The sequence below is a fragment of the Aptenodytes patagonicus genome, chromosome 5 (genome assembly GCF_965638725.1).
Source record: "Aptenodytes patagonicus chromosome 5, bAptPat1.pri.cur, whole genome shotgun sequence".
Classification (NCBI taxonomy): domain Eukaryota; kingdom Metazoa; phylum Chordata; class Aves; order Sphenisciformes; family Spheniscidae; genus Aptenodytes; species Aptenodytes patagonicus.
Window position 1 is genome coordinate 65903155 of NC_134953.1, and position 20664 is coordinate 65923818.

A 20664-nucleotide genomic window follows, 5' to 3' on the forward strand; every position below is an offset into this window, starting at 1 on the left:
AATCGGTCACTGAAGAAGTTAATAGTTATTTGGAGGGGGTGTCAGTCCTGATTGTTGGGTAGCCTTTGCTGGTAACAACAACAAAAACTACAACAGCACCACTCCCATTCTATGTTGTGGGAAGGGAGGTGGTGAGGTTCGTTGTTCCTCCACTTTCCTTTATTCTGCTGTATGTAGGTATTTTAAAAGCAATTATCAACTCAGAGATAGACTTTTAAGGCAGTATTTGATAATGGTGTTATTTTTTGATAAATTTTAGCTACAAAATCCATATTTCAGGTGTCAAGTGCCAGTTTTACAAATAAACAGCTGCTTTGTCTGTTCTTTTGCAAACGTATTCACATGATTTGAGAGGTTCTTTGGAAGACAGTCTTTAAAGTTTCTGGGTTTTGGGGTTTTTTTGGGGGGGTGTGTGTGGATTTTTTTTTTCCCTGAACATAGTTTCTTGATTATAACTGTTTAAAGAACTAGTAAATTCACCATGATGGAAGAAAATATAAATATCAGGGAATGTAATTACACTAGAGGCTTTAGGCAACTCTAAATGAATATAGTTTAAACTATTAAAGAGGCTTCTATTTTAATTTATGTATTTTATTTTAAAGGATAAGAATTTTAAAAGGTTAAAAAAAGTTTAAACAGATGAAAAATGCTTCAAATCTGTGTATGTCCAATCCAGGTAAAGTTTGTGTTAAATGAACTTGTGACAAAATTCAATTTAATTTTTTACAGTCTCTGTTCACTAACTGTGTGAGAAAGCTAATTGGGTAAGTATGAGACACTTAACCTTAACATCTAACATGTAGTAATGTGTTTTAACCTCCTTCTGGTTTCAGAGAAAATGGTAAATACGTTGTTGTTTTTTAAATTGCTGTTTGATTATAGTTTTGTGAGGGGAACATCAGTTGACATGACATTTATTTCTGTTAAAATTATTAGTTCCCTGTTTGTATTATTTTCAGTGATCTTTGTTCTGCGTGCTGTCAAACCAGATAATTTCTCTTTTTCACTTTAGGGTGATTTGAATTGGGTACATCACTCAACCCCAAATGGAAAATTGCAAACAAAGTTACCAAAGAAAAATACTCTTTCACCTGAGAAAAGCAGGCACAGCTTAGCAACAAAGAACTACGAGCAGCCTACAATAGCTTCTAAATCACGTTCTCCATCTCCATACACAAAAAGACGAATGTGTGAGCTATCAGAAGAAGCCAGGCAACGACTGGCCCATTTAAACCTTGGTCCTTATGAATTCAGAAGAGAAACTGATAAACCTCCATTTGTAGTTAGACGGGTTTGTATTCTCTCCAAAGTGCTTCCAGCTTAAGCTCAGATCAAATATTGTTCTTTCACTAAATACTGCTCCAAAAATTCATTCAGCTCTTAGTTTAGATGAATAATTTTTCTCTCCTTAACAGTCTGTCACATAGTGATTTAAATGTAAAATTAACTAAAATAAAATTTCTTTTATCTGCATTAGAAACAGACAAAGATCAAATTCTTTCATGAATATCTTGGTTAAATTCTCTGAGGCCCCATTTCTTTTCTTCCAGCGCACTAGACAGGATAATAGGTGTATAAATTCAGCTTGGAAGTAATTGATATTAGTATTAAAAATTCCTGAATAAGACTTTAAAGAAAGAGTGTCTAGTCACATTAGGAACACTTACACTTCCTCTCTTTCAACTTTTTCTGTGTTGGCATCCTATGATCTTTGAAACACTTCCTTTGCTCAGAGCTACATCTTTAACACTTTGACTTAGAGTTCATAACCAATCTGACTTTAGCACCGGCATAAGGACTTTTTGTTAACCGTATGTGAAAAATTGTTCTGAAATGAGGTACTTGTTTAAAGAAACTGTGTTTAAGTGCTTTAATACGAAGGGGCCAGATTTTCTAGCTTCTTGGAGGATCATATTCTCATATATATTTTTTTCTCTTTATTTTTCTTATGATTGCAACAATCCTTTATTTTTAGAATACTGCTTTGAACGTGTAGGGACAGAGATGGGATTGTTCTGATTCTGTGCTATGATATTATGATTTGGCTACAATTTGGACACTTGTCACAGCCATTGAGATAATTTAGTGTTTAATTAGTTTGCTTCTCACTTTATTTAATTTTTTCTAGTTTATGTACAAATGAATTAATAATATCTTGTCAAATTTTAGAATTCTTTTTCAAGTTTTATTCTATGTATAGGTATCTTTTAGAAATTCAGATCAGCCTTAATAAGCCATTAATCATTCATCAACCTACTGTTTATCTCTCTCAGATATTTTTCTTTTAACTCCTTTTAACCAATTCTCCTGTTTTTTTGATCTATAGGTGAAGCTCACAGTTTAATTATAGCATCTTTAAACACTGTTTATTGATTTTGATTGCTTGGTTATGCTTGTACAAAAAAGGAAAAAGCTTGTCTCTTAATGTAGCATGTCCTGACTGTCATGGCCTGTCTAGATTGAGAATGCTCCTTTTAGGGCATCTTTACTGCTGAGGACTCTTTTGGCCTGGAGATTTTGTGTTACGTGAAGATTAAAATTAGATTATGTTAAATGTAACTTTTTTAATTAGGAAGAGATTCAGATCTCTCTTGGTGAGATCTGAACTATTTGGAATAAATATGAGATACCAAGAACTGTTTGAAAAGGCTGCAGACATTATAGATGAAGGAGAAACTATCTGCATTTTTTTTCTTTGAACAATACGATATTCAGGTTTCTAGACCTTTCTTGTACTGTTTTTGTTTATGCACAGTAATGCTAATAATACACATGAGCAAAGTGTTGTGAAAATAGTTTTAAATGGTATTTAAATAAGAATAAAATATTTCAGAACGGACTAGATGTGATCTTATGAACAAAAACAGAAAAAAATAGAAATTTATATATCTGATACTGAGCATTTTAACAGTATTTTTGCTTCAGGTTGAACAACCAAGTCCTGGTATTAAACTTCATACCTGGTGTCCCACACAAGAAAGCACAGTGGAAGCCTGGAACAAGGTAGACCATGGTCAGTATTTTCTACTATATATCTCATTAACGCTTTTGTTTTCTGCAGTAGTTTAGTGAGGTTATGTTGTTTTGGGGGTTTTGTTTTGTTTTTTTATTTATTAAAAAAAAGTCAGTCTATAATGGAGAAAAAGCTGTTCTTTCTTCCTAGGAATAGGAAGAGTAATGAATAAGCTACTGCTGCAAAAGGTGCTTTTGAATAGTTCTTTACCTCATGAAACTTGGAACATAGTTCTACATGATAGGAAAGTAGGAGTAGAAAATACCAAAGCCCAGGCGAGTGCTCTGTTTCACTGCACTTGTTTTGATGAGTTGGATAGTGGAGCAAATCTGCACCACAGTCTGTGGGTGTGTTCATCAGGCTTGAAGTATTGACCATTTTGAAGTTCAAGGGCTCTGTTTCTTCAAAAATGAATAATGTTTATTTCAGCGGTATTTGTGAGTAGTGGATCAGTGACTTACCATTATTAATGAGCATCCAGGATGTGCTCGAATACCTGCTTCGGCATTCATTGGTATCAGTAAGAAAGGTTTAATAAAAGGTGTGGGACCAGAAATTTAAGGAAGTACCCTAAAACTTGAGTTTATCGTGTGTGTCTGGCAATATGAGGATTTTAATGAGCCTCATCAGTATTTGTTTGTTATGTGTGCTCTGCCTCATTTTTTATTTTGCCTCCCTGCTAATTATAAATTGTTATATAGCAAATCATTATGAACTTGTTATTTTACATTTGTTCTTTGTAGTAGCACTGGGTGCAGGATTTTAAAGGTTTCACATTCCCCTTCGGGTCATACTTATCAATCTGTAGTAGCTGGATAATGCAACAGATCTATTATCATCTGATACCATTGCGTACTTACAAAATGAGTTGATGGTTTCTGGCCAGTGGTTAGGAGACTGAAATCTACCTCACTATTAATATCCAGAGGATTCGCTGGTCACCTGCCTGTGTCTTGAGGCTTAACTGTAACTTCTGAAAAAAACAGATTCCTAGGATTATAAATCTTAATACTGACAGTACAGTTTAGTCCTTTTTTGCTTTTGTGCAGGTAGCTAATAGAGGGATGTCTTTACATTGCTGTACAGCATAGAAGCCCTCTTTGGGCTTGGGTTACAGTATGAGGGTTCACTACAGACTGATATAACCGATCAAGAAGCCAGAGATAATTTAATGTCAGTCCCTCAGGGGTGAGGTGCATATTGACATTGGTGAAACATCCTAACCCGGTATGGACCTAATAGTTTCCCCACGTATGTTTCCATGGGCTTTGTACTCATGTTTGTGGGTCAGTGGTGAGGGAAGGAATGAAGAGGTGATAGGAGGGAGAGGTGGTCATTGGGAAGCTTGTTCAGAAAAGATTAGTAAGATAGTGTAATGTACATAAGAGTTTTTGGGAATGGTAGAGCTTGATTTTATATTGATTTAGGCAGTTAATAGCTTAACAAAATGTGCTACTTCTGTCTATGCAGAAGACGGTGCTTACACTGATTCATTGTTATAAACATTGTATTCCATTAAATGTGAAGTCATTGTTTTCAGCTAAAGAAAGTGATTTCCTGAAATATTCTGAGGAGACTGTTTAGAATTTCACAATGTATAGTAATAAATTGCTTTAGTACTGTTTGGGAGGAGAGGTAAGCTGTTTTGTAAAAGATTTCATAAAACTTAGGACATTTGGATTTTCGTTTGCATTTCTTCTGGGATGCACCTTTTTTCTTTCTCCAGATCCTTCTCTTCTCGGCAGCTACAGACCCAAGAAAGCCAAAGTGAGTACTTTGAAGTGCTATTGTTTACAAATTGTTTTTTGGGAAGCTCTGAGTGAGAAGGATTGTCCTGTGTAGATATTTTTGAAACTTTATCTACTATAGTATCAAATGCAAGAAAAGGGACATTTTAAATCTTATCTAACCTGGTTTAGGCCTGCTGAGAGAATATTTACAAATAGAAATGTGAAACTTAACACTCCATAAGATATTCATGCCTGTAGGTACAGAACTTGCTTCTCCTTGGCATTAAGGCTTGTGACAAGGCTGTAGAAGAGCTTTTAAAGACAGTTTGCATTTGCCTTCCCGGTCATTCTGAGAGCACACTTTATTCTGGAATTGTATGCAAAGGTAGCACCGGTACAACTGGCAAGCCACTGTTCCGTTATTTCACGTCCTTGCTTTTTCAGATTTTAGCTGCTTTGTGTATTAAATGGATCTGAAGATTAATGTCAGGGTTCCTTTGGTTTTTGGTGGTTTTTATTCTTTCCATCCTCATTTAGTTGTTTTTGCCTGTGTTCCTGAAGTACTGCAGAAATTGTGGATTTAGGCATTTAATTATTTATGCCCTCTTAGATTTCCTAATGGCTGGGAAAACTAATGATAACAGGGAGGAGGAAAGAAGGGGAATTAAAAGGATAAACCTTGATATATATTAAGCGCACTTATGTCAGATTCTAAACTTTTATTACCAAGGATTGCAGTTTTGCGTACCACGTGAGTCTAATATATTGTGCCACTTTTGGATTGTTCCATGGCTGTAAATAAGAAACTGTAAAGAAAATAGAGAATTTCTACTAAATATGCTAAATATGTTGGGGTTTTGTGGGTTTTTTTAATGATGGCTATTTTAAGGTTGTGTTGTCCCCCCCATCCCTCTGCGCCCCAATGGGAAAGTAGATTTTAGGAGCAGTCATCGTTTGGAGAATGCAGATAGCTGAGCTACAGGTTAATTCATCATGTTCTTGATGCCTCTAATCACTTGTGATTCTCACAAAATCAGGGCTGAAGAGAACGTATCTTTTTCTTGCCAGAAATATAGCTTTGTTTAAGAGGAGCTGTTTCCCAAAGCTGAGGGAAAAAAACCCTGCAGCCTGGAAAGAGCTAATGAATAACCTGATTATTGTTGGTCTGGTTTTGTTGTGGTTTTTTGTTTTTTTCCTCAGCTTTGTGAAACAGCTCTTGTAAAAGTCCCCATTCCAGGTAAAAGGGGGTAACCCATGGAGACATTTTAGTGATATGTTTCAGGTAAAGAGGAACTATGAAAGGAGTAACTAGTATAGGGAAAACTGAGTAGATGAGCAGATGGGCCTGAGTTTTCCCTTGAGGAACAGCAGAGAATGAGGCAAAAAAGTCTAAGAACAAGGGTTCCCACACTGAGGAGAGGTCTGAGGTTTGTGTTGTTCAGATTCCCAGGCATCATTCTGAACCTGTGAGATTCCTGGGAGGGGTAAGCCTTTAAATTGTGCAGTCAGAAAAGGTGATAAAAGGCCTGTTACACTAGACTTTGCCATAAGATGATGTGTTAGATACCAACAGAGTCCTCTAAGGCTTGTTGATTTAATTTAAACCAGGGCTCTTTCTATGAAATGCGGGTCCTTGTTCTTTCCCCAGCAGGCAGATACTTCTGCATGTATGTGCAACCTTTAACCTTTTGGTTTGAAAAATAAAAACACGAAAACTGCACATCTTGATATTCATAATAAATTTTAGCAAGGTTTGGTGTTTGTTTTTTTACAGGCAAAATCTACTCATGGAAAAGACTTTGAAAGGTCTGATGTTTGCCGTGAGGATGTGATCTCAGATCCACCCAACAGACAGTCCCATTCTGGTTCATTAGAGCATTCAGCACCTCCAGCGTTTCAGAAGCATTCTCTAAGTTCTGTGCTAAATCGATCTTCTCTAAAGGAAAGGTAATGACTTGGTTTTGTTTGTGAAATTCTGGAATTATTAACATGAGCAGATGATAACAGTACTTGCATGACTATCGTTTGCATGTTTGGAGGTGTGCAGGCTGAAGAGACTGAAAAATCTTTCCCCAACAACTATGTTGTCCTTTGACTTTTCCTCAGGTGCTGTGTTTGCCGTCACCTCCCTGCTAAGTGAATACAATCCTAATAATATGTCAGTGAAAAGGATCTTTAACATCTCTGTTGCTAATCTTCTCTGAAACAATGAAGCCCTAGATTTCAGGCTGCCAATATCCATCTAAAACAGTACTTAAATAAATAATCACTGTTTCAGAGGCGATTAGAATCTCAGGAATGTAAATATAGATACATGTTAAGTAGGCTTTACGGGAGGTACTTGGAAACCTTTTTTCCTTCTGACTGTTGTTCAGCCTAGTGTTTGTAAGCACATACTTGTGGCTATTCTGTAGTTGGGTGTGACACTAGTGTGCATAACATACTTGGGCTAGCTTTAATCTAGTCAGTGTATTTTCCAGTCTTTCTGCTTTATTGACATCCTAAAATGTTGTTTTGCTTGAGTTGAAGTGTGGGCCTCTGTAGCAACTGTGTGTATATTAATTGCTATATTGAAATTAGTTTTCTTAGTAGTCTCCACTGACCCTAATGGGGTTGGGGTGGAGACATTTTCTAATATCCCTTAGTTCAGTGGATTTCAATCCCTGGGTTAATATTTTGGGCAGGCCTCACAGCTTCAGTGTCTCATGAGGGTGGGATGGAAGAAATGTCAAAAAGCAACAGATTTTTTCATGCTTAAGTCCTCCAGTCCTTCAAGGAGAGTATTCCCTACCTCCTGCTGAGTAGAACATGTACTTGGTGCACAATGCTTCTACTGTACATTCAGTTTAGTAAGTTACTAGATGGCTTTCTGGGAGCAGAACAACTACATACAAAGCTGAGCCTGAATAAGCAAATACATAAAATAATTGGGAGAAGCTGAGGATCAAACTGATATCCTGTCCTAGATGCTGAAGTGTTTACTGAGGCCCTACTTGGAGATGTACTTTGGTGGCTAGTTCACACTCATTCCAGGCTGTTTCATCCTTATTACCATTGGTACCTCAGTTAGTCAATGCTCACAGGGTGCATTTGATAGCCTACACACAGCCTAGCGCTTTTTTTCAAAATAGAAAAATTGTCTCAGTTTTTTTCTTTAAAAATGACAGATGGCAGGTGGGGATTGAATTTTTAATATTTATAAAGATGAAGTTGGTGTTTTAACATCTTCCTCTGCTTGAAAACTTGCTTGTTTGTTATTCTGTGTAATAGTATTTCTTGAGAACTGTTATACAGAGATTAGGATGTATCTGGGGTTTGGAGGAGGTTTCTTTGTCATCTTGTCTACCTCCCCGCTCTCTCCTGGCATTGTTTGTGCATTAGTTACCAATGTCTGGGGAAGAGATATGGTAATGGTGACTTTTTTTATCCTTCTTTTTTCAACTGGGCCTCTTTGGGTGAGGGTAAATTTTAAAATGGATTATATTTAAAGCTGACAGGGTCCCTTGTATTGATAGCAGGAAAGTCTTGTATGTTGTGAGCTGCTGTTAAATCCATAGTAATTTAGTCATCTGCCAGTTAATCTTGAAATTATCTGAATATTCTTGCTTTTTCTCTTTATGACCCCCTCTCCCGAAGAGATTTGTGATCTTCTCAAATTATGTTTTTTCTTCTTATGAGAAAAAATGTTCTCAGCTCTTTAGAGATGTAACGTCTCTTTATGTTAAAGATGTAAGCATTTACTTTTGTCATCAGAAAAAATTCAAAATGAGAAGGTAAAGGGCATAGTCTAAAAAAATTGATCTCTATTTCATGCTGCTGAGATAACAATGGCTTTAGCTGACTGTATACTGAGAGCTATAGTTGGAATGACAAACATGGATCAGAGGTCAGTGTTTGGAAATGCATGCAAACACTGCTGTTCAAATCATAGAAATACAGAGAAAATCAGTACTACTGAAAGTATACCAGTGTTAGTGTATTTGCAAGAATATAGAATCTTATCTCACAGTATTTGGTGTTTATTTCCTCAATTTTATTTTGAATTACAAAGACAAAAGAGCTTAGCATATCCAGGCTATTTTTTTTAATGCTAGTCAACCCACAGTCAATATGAAACTTGACTCCCCACCTCAACCTTTAGTTCCCTTTTTTCCCCTTTTTTTTTTAAAGTATTGTGAAGTGAATGTCTGCCTTCTTGAGAGTACTTCCCAGAGCACTGCTGAAGAGTTGTTAAGCCACTGCAATACTTCTCAGTGATACAGAAATTGGGGTCTTGCTTAGGTCCTCTGAGCCCTTTTTCTAGCACTTCCCAGTCCCTTTCTGTGAGCCTGCTAAAGAGACTACAAATCAATCCTCTCCTCTTTTCCACTGGGTTTGAACCAAAAGCAGAACTGTAAACAGATTTACTGCTGAACAAGTCAGCAAAGTTTTGAATATTTATTTTTCATACTTTATTTTTACATTTTTCATTATTTAGGTCACCTGAGGAAAGCATTTGCTAGTGTTGCAAACTGACACTAAGCAGAGTGATGTGGCTGTACAACTCTACTTCTTATTTTGATTCTAGCTCCTGTGCAGAGCAATGGTACATGCACACTCTTCAGTTCCCGCCCATGCCGTGTGGCCAGCTTCAGTCAATGCAGTTGACTTGCCCCTGCAGACTGGTTGGTTGTGCATAGATAAGTATCCTTTTGCACACAGATAAGCTGGACATGAGCCAGCAATGTGCGCTCGCAGCCCAGAAGGCCAATCGTATCCTGGGCTTCATCAAAAGAAGTGTGGCCAGCAGGTCGAGGGAGGTGATTCTGCCCCTCTACTCTGCTCTGGTGAGACCCCACCTGGAGTACTGCGTCCAGCTCTGGGGCCTGCAGCATCAGAAAGACATGGACCTGTTGGAGCAGGTCCAGAAGAGGGCCACGGAAATGATCAGGGGGATGGAACACCTCTCCTATGAAGAAAGGCTGGTGCTTCCAAATATATAGGCTGCTGTGCTTTGATTTAGGGCCTTGTCTGTGTGTAATTGTTTCTGCTTCATAGTACTATCCTGGCATTGTAAAAGCAGCATGCTTCCTCCACTTAAAATCCTTGCATTCTTACAGTATTTGAGTTGTAATGAAAACGTATCAACGTACAGGAACTGGTATGTACCAATATAGTCTCTAAAACACTTTTGCACTGGTACAGCTGCATCTGCACTATGGTTCATAGGCACCAGTCATTTTAAAAGAAAGTAAAACCAAATTTTGTCCTTTACTAAGTAGACCAGTAAAACTCTTAAGTGTAGCCCAGCCTTTCTACTGTGCCTCCATACAGACCACTATACATGAAGAACCAAGTTCATCGTACTGAATAGCCACTTCATGTCCTCTTAAATGAGAATAAAGCAACTTCTCCACTTACTGTGAATGCTGCATAAATGCCTACTTGGATATAAAATCTGTGAGGTTTATTTCTATTTCAGAATTAAATATATTTGGTTTTCTTGAGAATCTCTTTTTCCATGTATAAGTTCTTGCAGATTGTGGTTTTTCAGGTTATACTTAGCTTTAAGAGTTCTTTCTCCCTCTTCTCCCCAATTACAGTAGCGTTCTCTCCAATTGTGAATCTGGTACTACAGTACTTCATTGATTTCTGTCCTCTGATAGTTTGTCCTTGTATGTGATTTTGCTCGGCATGAAGTCTGTGTCTTTGAAGTTGATGAATTCTTCATGGAGGCCACATGCACTGAGTTGTTCACAAGGCTAGGAGGTGTGATGGTGGGGGAAGGGGTCACGATAGGCATTGCAAATGTTCTGCAGTAGGCTTTTACATTAATTCTACTGATATCAAATGTATTAGTATCTCCTGCTGAAATGATACTAACATTTTTGCTATGTGCAAGTGGATGATTGGATTGTCTGACATTTGAAAATTCCTATTTATTACAGCTCTCAAGTTCGCAAGCTGCTATTTGACTAGAGTACATGGGTGGATATATCCTATTTGTATTTCTAATGGAGTATTTCATCCTAATGGATAAAATTATACATGAAAATAACTAATCTTTAGCACAATCTTCAGGTTTCTTTTTTTTTCATCAAGGTAGATGTTGTCTGTACGACCTTAAAAAAAAAAATCTTTATCTCATAAAAGAAAATAAATGCCTTTAGTCACATTACAAGAGAAAGTGGTTCTGTTTCCTTGATCGTACTCGACACAACATCTTTGAAATTAATCTTGAGAAGTCCTCTGATTGATCTGGCTTTTTCTAGGTCACTGAGCTATATTTCCAAAGTGTTTATACAATCTATTGGAATCAATAAACAATTTAAACTGATGTAACTGCAGAATGTTTGCAAGTCCCAGGGAAAATTGAAAGTATGACAAAGAATACAGCTGTAGAAGTTTATTTTGTTTATCAGGACAGTCATTGAAATGAAATGACTTTCCTTTCAACATTGCAATATGATAGTGACATCTTAATCACATAAATAAGTAGCTAGTCAATTTAAAAACTCGTTATTGGTGATTTTGGGCAAATGGAATCCCTTTATTTATACTTTAAGAAGCTGTGCTTTGAAGCCTGTTTTATAAAATATTTCCAATAGGAGAGTTAAGGTATCATAAAAAGGTTTCACTTCAGATTATGGTTGTTACATTTCAGGCATGATTTTATTTTAGTTTGAGTTTTGGCTGGTGTAAATATTAACTTTATGACTTTAAATGTGGATTAGACTCTATAGTTACTACTAAAATTAGACAATAACAATACTAGAAAAACTAATTAAAAAGAAGCTGATACTGTTTTTAATCACACTTAAGGTTTTGACGGGTTCCCCCCCCCCCCCCCTTTTTTTTTGTTGTAAATTGTTTGGGATATGTGAGAGTGGCTAACATTTCTTATACCACAGCGCACACTAGTGGATTGATCAATAAAATCACCTGAAGAAAGAAATCTAATAGTTCTTGAATTAAGTACTTAAATCTTCTTCTTCTTGCAGACATAGCCACGTATTTTCTAAATTAATACAACAGCAAGCTGGGTTTTCTTTTTTCCAAAAATAAATACATTTATCTCCAAGGATATTAGTAGATTTAAGATTAATAACAATGATCTGAAATCTTAAATATGAATTTCATAAAATTTATTTCCCAAAGGCAATCTATTCCAACTTCTCTTCTCAGTGCCAGCAACCTGGATGTTGGAAGAACAGCAGCTGCTGTATAAATAAGAGAAAATGCCATGACTTCATGGGTCTGTCTTTTATTTGTCAAATGGGAAGTGACTCACTCTTACTGCATTTAGGATGCAGATTTTTAAACATGCATTTCGGAGGTTCTTTAATATTAGTAAATGTTTGTAAATGCTGATGGGAAGTCATAAGATGATAGTACCACTCCAGCCCCTTTCCTTTACCTCTCTTCTTTTAAAATAAAGGTTTTTTTCAAAACACCACTAGTGATAGAGCGCATGCATTGTAATGCCGTACATCAAACTGGGTTTGACCGTGTTAGGGAAATGGATGTTCCTGCCTGCTTGAGGGACTTAGGCTTCTATTTCTTTAAAGGCAATGCTTTCCTCCCCTAACAAAATTCACAAACAGTTTTGCTTTCTTTTAGGAAAAGTTATGTGACATCTTTTAGTGCAACAGATTGTTAGATTCTAGTTTGCAAAAGAATAGAACAGTATGGATTTGCCATACACTCTGTTGGGTTTGAAATTAATTGTAAATGTTCAGGATGCTAATAAGAATGTTATAGACGGCTTTGTGAAAATTCTTGCCTGTAATGATCCAAAGATAAACAAGGTTAAATGTCATTAGAAATACGGAAAATACATCCCCCTATAGATTATGTGATTCATCCTTCCAATACTGTGTAATTTCTTGGCACCCTTTGTTGAAGAAAAATAGAAGCATTCAGAAATAGAAGGTTTGATTTAAGGAAACTCATAAATAGGCTGAAAATATTGGGGCTCTTAGAACAGAGAGAGGTGTTTCAGAAAGGTAGGCAATAATAAGTGAGTCCAAATAAGTTGATTAGATACAAGAAAACAGAAGAAAGTTACTCAAAAGCTGAGAACTGGTCACTTTCTACTTATATTTCTATCTCTCTCTGGTAATAGAAGGAATGATCCAAAAGATTGCAAAGTGCTCCCAGCCCTGCCTGTAACCTTCAAGGCAGCCTCATACTTCCCATTTTCAGGATCCTGCTTCCTTTAATTTTAAAGTTGCCAAGTTACTTGTTTTGGACTGAAGCTTTCTCTGTGTACTTGGTTTGTTCTTTTTGGAAGGAGCTGTACAGATCTTTAGCTGTATTGAAATTTCTGGAAGTTTGATGAAGGTAAACTAAGCCAGACATGATCAGATTGGGGATTTCAGAGACTGAATAATACAGGGAATGTGATAAATTAGAGAGAAGAGGGCAGAAGGGCTTGCAGTCTCAGTCCCACAAACCCATCCAGAGCCCAGTGTAAAATCTCAGGGTTCAGAATCATGATGTTTCTCCACTGCATCAAATTTGTGAAGCCAACTATCAAAGCATGTCGCTGTGCTCCTAATCCACCCAGTGTATGGCAGCCCAGTACTGCCGTTGGCTGTTGTTCCATTAGCTCAAATTGCAGTGGTATGGCTTGCCAGCTTGCGGCTTGCCTGGTGACCCGTATTCATATTAGCATGATACCACATCATGAGTTTTTATTTTCTTGGTGCAAAGTCAGGTTCTCAGAGGTTAGGAAACATTGAAATGAAGATGCACAATCTTTATTTAGTGCCCTGTTTCTATCCACTGTGATGAGATCGTGTAAGTAAATATTTCATACCTTTTCCCCGATAATTCTTTCCTTATGTCGATCTCTCTTTTTTTTCTTTTTTTTTTTTTTAAATAAAACATTTTTGAGTGTACTAACATGTGGAGGTTGGTGTGTAAATGATCCTCTTTTTAAAATCTTAGTTGCCTCCCTTAACAGTCTCAGAATAACTATTGCTATGAAATTTCTGCCAGCTTCTGAACTTGCTGAGAAGGATGAAGGTTTTTTTTTTTAGTGAAGTGGAAAAAAATGTGCTGCAAAACAAAAAAGGCAAAATCCAAAAGTAGCTGTTGGTTTTAAGTCACTCATATCAAGTAAGCTACCTGGGTTTTAATGTAAAAAAGCAACTTAAAATGCAGTTCCATCTTGTGAAATAAAGATTGTGAATTTGCAGTTTTTTAACTCCATGGGCTTTCCAATTTGCACGCATTGGGGTTATCTTCCTGTTGATTTATTCTAGTGAAAAGAGTTTCATGTGTGTAATACTTCCTTTAAAAAGAGGAAAATGAAACCTGATCACTGGGAATAGAATAACTATATAGCTTTTCTATTCTATAGGGACAATACAAATATTATGGAAATATTACTCAAGTTACAAAATCATCAACATTTTCTGTGTTTCGCATCTTCTGTTGGTATTGTGGATGCATACCATTTATTCACTGCTTTGAAATGTTTCTTTACTTGTACCCCAGAGGAGAAAAATAACCAAATCTAAACATTGTGTATGTTCCAAATAGAAGGAAGTAATGCATGCTTCATAATTTAAAAAAAAAAAATCTGAGTCAAAAGCATGTTTGAGCTTTTCAACAAGAAAATATTTCTTCCATTTGTTTTTCCTCTTCCTCTTGCAGATTTAGCTCTGGTTGGCCTTCACCAGTAAATGGAGATGAGATCCATAAAAGAGTGAAAAATATTTTAAGGACACACAGTGCTAGACAGCGCCTAATATTTGTAAGTTTGACTGCAAACTAAATCCTTTTTTTTCTCCAAGATGGCTGAGGAAGAGAACTGTGCCTACAGTCTTGGATTTATTATAATGTCCTTTGAGACAGCCTTGATTGTAGAAATATGGATTCAGTATATAAGCTGAACTGTTTCACACTGATTTAAGTAGTCTCCTTATGTGTAGCCTTTATGGACAGCTGGTATAGGTAACCCTCTCACAGGGTATTGAGGACAATTACATTTTTTTTTTTTTTTTAATCTGTGGTTCTCCACTTCCAATTTAGGCAAAAAATATTTTACAGATCTGTAGAACATCAAGGCTTAACGTGTTGTGCAGCTGCACATCAGCAGCTGCTTGTGTCCAGCTGTTTGTAGAGCTAATATTATTCTTCAGATGTGTGCTTTTTTCCCTTAATTACCTGGCTTCCAATGAACAGAGCTCTTCATCTAATGAGATTATGCCCAGGATCAGAATATTTTGTCCTTGAGTCTGATGGAATTTTGAAGTGTGGTTTTGACAGATAAAAATTTTTGCTATTGCTATTTTGAGAAACCCAGTTGTGGCACAGGATCTCCCTGGCCAAAGCATTGTACAAACTGAGTAACAAGGTGGTTCATCTGCAAAGAACTTAGGGTCTTAAGTGTGAGGTGAGGTAAAAGAAAGGTAAGGTAAAAGGATGTAAGGATGAGAGGTAGGTAAGATTAAGATTAGGAGCTCTGATGAAATTACTGTTTTTGTCTGATAATCTAACACACAAATGTTATTGATCAGTTAGAAGAGACATGAGTCTCTCAAAGTGGAGAAAGACATCTTTTTTGCCTCAGTTTCTCCTCTTAGAAAAAGGAGTGTTGACAGAAATCTGCTTTTGAATGTTGCTGCAATTTTAAGTTACTACTGTCCCCAACTGTCCACCTTTCCCCTCTGACGTAGTTTACTGTATCAGTGGGAAGCGTGATAAAGAACGTAAGAGCCCTGGCTTCCCCACCTCACGCTTCAGCACAGAAATGGCAGGCGTAACACTGGTGCGCTGGCATATGAGCTGTGCTGGCTGGGATGCGGTGACTCCACTGACTACAGTAAAGTGGCAGAGGGCTGGGGCAGAAGTGAAGGTTGTCTTCTCAATCCATTGCTGCAAAGTGTACCGAAGAACATCTGTCTTTGCTCTGAAGTCTCGATTTATTTATTTATGTATTTATTTATTTCCCAAATTTAGCCATCCTGGGCAGCTCCTTGTGTTGCCTGCATGCTCTCTTAAGCTGATTATTTTCTCATTTCTGTTCAATCTTCGTTTTTAGCTTAGTTGTGCTTTTTGTTTAAACTCGGAAAAACCTTTTCTCATGCATGCTAAGACTGATCTAGTTCATGCTGTACCTCCCTGAGTTTGTATACGAACGTTATGATCTTGTAAGCTGCTGCCTCTCAAATAGAAGATGCCCATCACATTTTTCTGTGTTTCAGCCACTCCAAAATAGGTACAAATCACGTCAAATGCTTCTCTGATGTTTCAATGAACTTAAGATAACAAATTGGATTTCATAACGGTCCAGCACCTACATGTAATGAAAGTTTGCACAGCCTGAACTATCTCCAGTGGTCCTTGACCACTTTCCTTGAACAGTAGACCATGACTTTACGATATAAGATTTACTAGTTTGTTAGGAAGGCTGGATGGCTGGTTATACGGTCTCTCCATACAGTCATAGACTATTAAATATAGTAATGGGTAAAGGAGAATTTGATCATTTTCTTCCTATTTACTTATTTTACTTACGTAATTTAAAACATTCTACTCTAGAATGACTTACACATATGCTGGTATTCACTTGTTACTGCAATTGCACAAATGCACACAAATTTGCAAGCGTGGTGTTAGATCCTTGAAGCATGGTGCTTTCTGTTAGCACACCTTGTCGCTTCCAGTATCAAAACACTTGCTGAATACTCACCGGGATTAATAAGCAGAGATGATGCTTTTCTGTTTCCTCTCCTGCTGGAAAACCTCATGTTTCTGCCCTAAAAAATCCAGATATCAGGGTATTGGGCAAGATTTTTTAAAGTCCTTAATTACCAACCTGGTCAGAACAATGCTGGAAAAGGACCATTTTTCTCACTCCATTTTCTTCCACTGAGGAAAAAGAATGGGAGGATGTTACAGAGAAGTCTTACGGTGTTTGATAATCATGTACAGCTAACTTGTGAAAGCTGTGCTAACAGCAGCTGACCTGCTTTAAAAAAAAAAAAATCAGGTCTACTTGCAGTGAGCACTGTAAAATACACCAGGATTGGTTGTGCCTTCCCCAGATGGCCCAAAATCTAGGCTGTATTGTTACGCAGTGGATGGATGAGGTAAACGGATCATCTTGAAAGTGAGGGAATAGTAAAGCAAGTGGTGAGTAGATTTTGGCTCCAGTCTGGATCCTCTTCCAAACTTTGAAAGGTTAAAAAGTATCTCTTATTCTCTTTCATTCCAAAGAGCCTAATGCTAAATAACCATTCCCAGATGCATCCAGCTGTGTTTTCCAAAATTTCGTTTCCACAGTGCTCTGTAAAAATAGTGTGACTGGAGCTCTGCTGCAGATTCCTTAGGGTGTCCACTGCAGCTTTCTGCTGTGACATTCTGACAGTATTGTAATGTTCCCATCTTTTTTTGCTTTCCAGAACATAATTTGCCTCTGGCAAATGCTGCAGAGTTTTATTTACCACTGTACCCCATTTCCTCTTCAGTGCTTTGTAGTCTGTGACTGCTGAAGGAAGAGAGTTTTCCTGTTTACAAACACACTTATTACCGTGTATTTCACCACAATAAATTGTGTTAGGTTTTTCCTCACCCATATGCCTGCCGTTCAGCTTGCTCTGCATCTTATTGCCATCTACCACTATATTTATTGTCATTTCTCCCAGTTTTGTGTTACCAGCAAGCGTGATTACTTTTACTGCACAGTTTTTCCAGTTTTTTTCTTCTATAGCATGAAAGATTATTTTGTTTACTAATCCTTATAGCAATTGGCTTCTGCTAAAAGCGTCACTTAATATCACCTCTTAAGTAGTGTCTCTGCTCTTCAGAGTAGAGTGAACGTGGTTGTGTGTGGTGGAATTTCTACCATCCTGTCTCAGTTAAGCAACTGGCTCCCTTCACATGAGGTGTTTTGTTTCTTACTTACTTAAGAGGGCAAGTATGGGTTAATTAATGTCTAGATAGCATTTGGAAGGTAAGACTGCTTTCTAGTGACTCCTAAGAATACCACTGAAGGGTCATTAAGTGTATCATAGATATTTTTTAAAGTTGGGTAAGCATGTTCTCCGCCCTGTATATGGAATCAAAGTATTCCAATGTGTAGAATGCTTCTGTCTGGTAAAATGCATTAAATGGATAACGATAGCTCATTACAAAAACAAATAATGTTTTATGTTCTTTTTCCCCTCTTCTATAAGAAACAAAAGTAAGTCAGCGAGCAGCAGGTTTCATAGCATTTAACCAACATGTTTGTTGGAGATTATTGAAGCTTGTGCTGTCTGCATAGTTCTTTAGATCTACACTGTCTAGAAATTCTTTCCAGTGTATTAGCTGAAAATTATTAGCTGAGTTGTACTGAACTTAATTAAAAGTGTTCATAAATGGCATTTGGCTCATTACACTTTGTCCCTTTCTCCCCCAAGAAATGTAAGCAATTTAATAGTCTTCTACTAAACGGAAAGAAAGTATTTTTGAAATAAGATCATTGTAATAAGAAACCAATGTAATGAGAATTTGATTTCTGTTTTTTTTAGGATGAGAGTAACGCATCAAAAGGAGACTTGACTAAGACAAGAGAATCTTCGCATGAAGCACCCTTATCCATGAGTGAACTGCAGAGCAGGTACGGAGTTTTTCTCTGACCAAGACAGAACAGTCATACTCATGATATTGCCCTTTAAACGTAGCTAAAAATTTCTCTTCCTATTTTGAGTTATGTAGTATATTGCACTGGGAAAAGGCTTCTGTAGGAATTAGTCCTACCAAGCTTTTTCACCTAAAAGCAAAATACAGTTAACTATCATTATGCCTTTCATGCTGTTTGGCACTGTGTCAGTATAGTCTTCATAAAACACTGATTTTTGGAACTGGACTTGGTCATAAAAATGATCCTTGGGCAGTAGTTTTTGAATTTTATCAACCAGAGAGAAAATGTCACTTTAAAAATAACTAACTGGTTATTTTTTCTTAAAACTATGGGAGTGCAAAAATAAATTGAAGTTTGTTTAACAATATGGTTTTGGGCTGTTTTGTTGTTGTGGTTTTTTTCCCCCAAAACACATATTTGGAAAAGAGAAGCATCTTAATAAACACAGCAAATATAATATTATGGTTTAGTGATTCAGCATGCCATATTTCAGAAGACATCTTGAAAACCTGAGATCTTGAAAACCTGGTTCATGTAGGTTAATTATTCTGTGTACTCCTCACATATATGACTAGGGTTTCATTCGAATATTTTACTTAAAAGACACCAATTTAATTGATTTTGACAACGTCTGTAGTAGAAGTTATCAATATTGATGTTCTCTATGTATGCACACAGTATTTTGTAGAACATTTTGGGTACTTGTTGGAGGAAAGATACTATGTATCTTTCCCTACAACCCAAAATGTAAAGCCATTTTTTGGGTTGTATGGCTTTTCTATTTTTCTCTATATTGAGAGAGAAGTGCTAGAACTCTGGTGCTAAATTTGAGAGGTCTTGACATTAGGGGAAAAAAGGTTTTATTTTGATAATTAAATGTGAAGCAATATTTTGTAACATGCTTCCTGAATCACCACTGTATACCACTGAAAGGAAGGTAATTCAATATGGGTATCATAGTGAACTTCTACTTGCAATTAGTAAGCTCTAAGAAGTTAATTTATGATTTGTTGGCTTTTTTTAAAACTCCGGTAATTTGTAGTCACCTCTGCGCAAGGGATCTAGTTAGTCTTAGATTTTTCACATGTATATGAAGTTGCTACTGAAGTTGTTAGTATTTATACCTGTGCTCACTCCTGTATTCTGCGTGTAGCCTTTTTGCTCCTTTATCCTTTGTCCTAAGAGATGCTGCAATTAAATTGTGTAGGATGTGTTTGTGAGAGAGAAAGTGCAAGTTTTTGTTTTGAGGCAGCTTTGGGACTTTGAGATTGATGCTGAAACTGCAGACCATGAAAAAAGAAGAAACAAATCCTAATACTACAGAATCAAGAAGTGATAGGATATGAAATGTGGCACTCAAGTTGGGAAAGGACTGCTCCTTGGGTTTAGAGGCCGGCAGCACTAGTCCTATTCACTGAAGGGCGAGACATAAAAGGACTTGAGGACAGTCTGATTGCTGAGTGTTTGCCACAGTGCTCATAAACAGGATATAAGGACAGAGACAGAGTTCATAGAAGGACATGGTACTGTCGACCAAATGTTGGCAGTAAAGTAGATGATTGAAAACCACTGGGAGTAAGGAAAAGGTTCGTGTTTTGTGAAATATTTAGTATATGATTCACTCAGAAAAGAACTTCTGGGACTCTTAAAGGAGATGTATGAAGGAACAAAAGCATATGACAGGTATTTCAGAGCAGGGAGTTGCGTGCAGAAATCCTGCTGTTAATATGATTTGTGAGTGTAATTCCCAGATTGCTTAGCTCAGGTTGTCAGCTGGTTTCCAGTTGAGACAGGAGAGGGTCTCTTCCCTAGCTTGGCTGTATCTTTGTCCACACCAGTGCTAAGTACCTCATATGCAAGGACTGGCTAATGGAAATACATACACACACACATATCACCCCCCCAAAAAAAAGAAGGGAAAATGAAGCTTATGTTTTTTTCTTTTTCTTTTTTTTTTTTTAAAGTCTTTGTCAGTACCAGAATAAGGAACTTGTGAAAGTTACTATTGTTTTTTGAGTCTTTCCTTTACTGCAGTTAAAGTGGTTGGATTTTGAGTGTCTCTATGTAGATTAAGCTTTTAGTAGCAGAAAAGGCAAGCACAAGGCTGACTGCAGGAAGTGGATTCCAAGGAAAAGAGTGTCAGAGCTGTTTATTGTAGCGTTACAAGTGCTGTTTCTAGTGCTGTGCTTATTTGTTGGCCTGAGAATTCTCCATCAGGAGTGAGGTAACATGAACTGCAGAAAGGAGGAGGTAAAACTTCAGTTGTTGATGGGTCCCCAGGGTATTGACTTGTCTACATT

General features: G+C 37.0%; 1 protein-coding gene across 2 annotated transcripts in view; it reads left to right on the top strand.

The window, feature by feature from the left end:
* The window catches only part of SPATA6 (spermatogenesis associated 6), a 43999-nt gene that overhangs the window by 15655 nt on the left and 7680 nt on the right, over nucleotides 1-20664 (top strand). For both annotated transcript variants that reach the window (XM_076340243.1, XM_076340244.1), the window contains exons 7-12: nucleotides 1016-1294; nucleotides 2929-3016; nucleotides 4743-4783; nucleotides 6521-6693; nucleotides 14389-14488; nucleotides 18252-18340. In XM_076340243.1, coding sequence (XP_076196358.1) covers nucleotides 1016-1294; nucleotides 2929-3016; nucleotides 4743-4783; nucleotides 6521-6693; nucleotides 14389-14488; nucleotides 18252-18340 — 770 coding nt within the window. The remainder of the gene's footprint in view (nucleotides 1-1015; nucleotides 1295-2928; nucleotides 3017-4742; nucleotides 4784-6520; nucleotides 6694-14388; nucleotides 14489-18251; nucleotides 18341-20664) is intronic.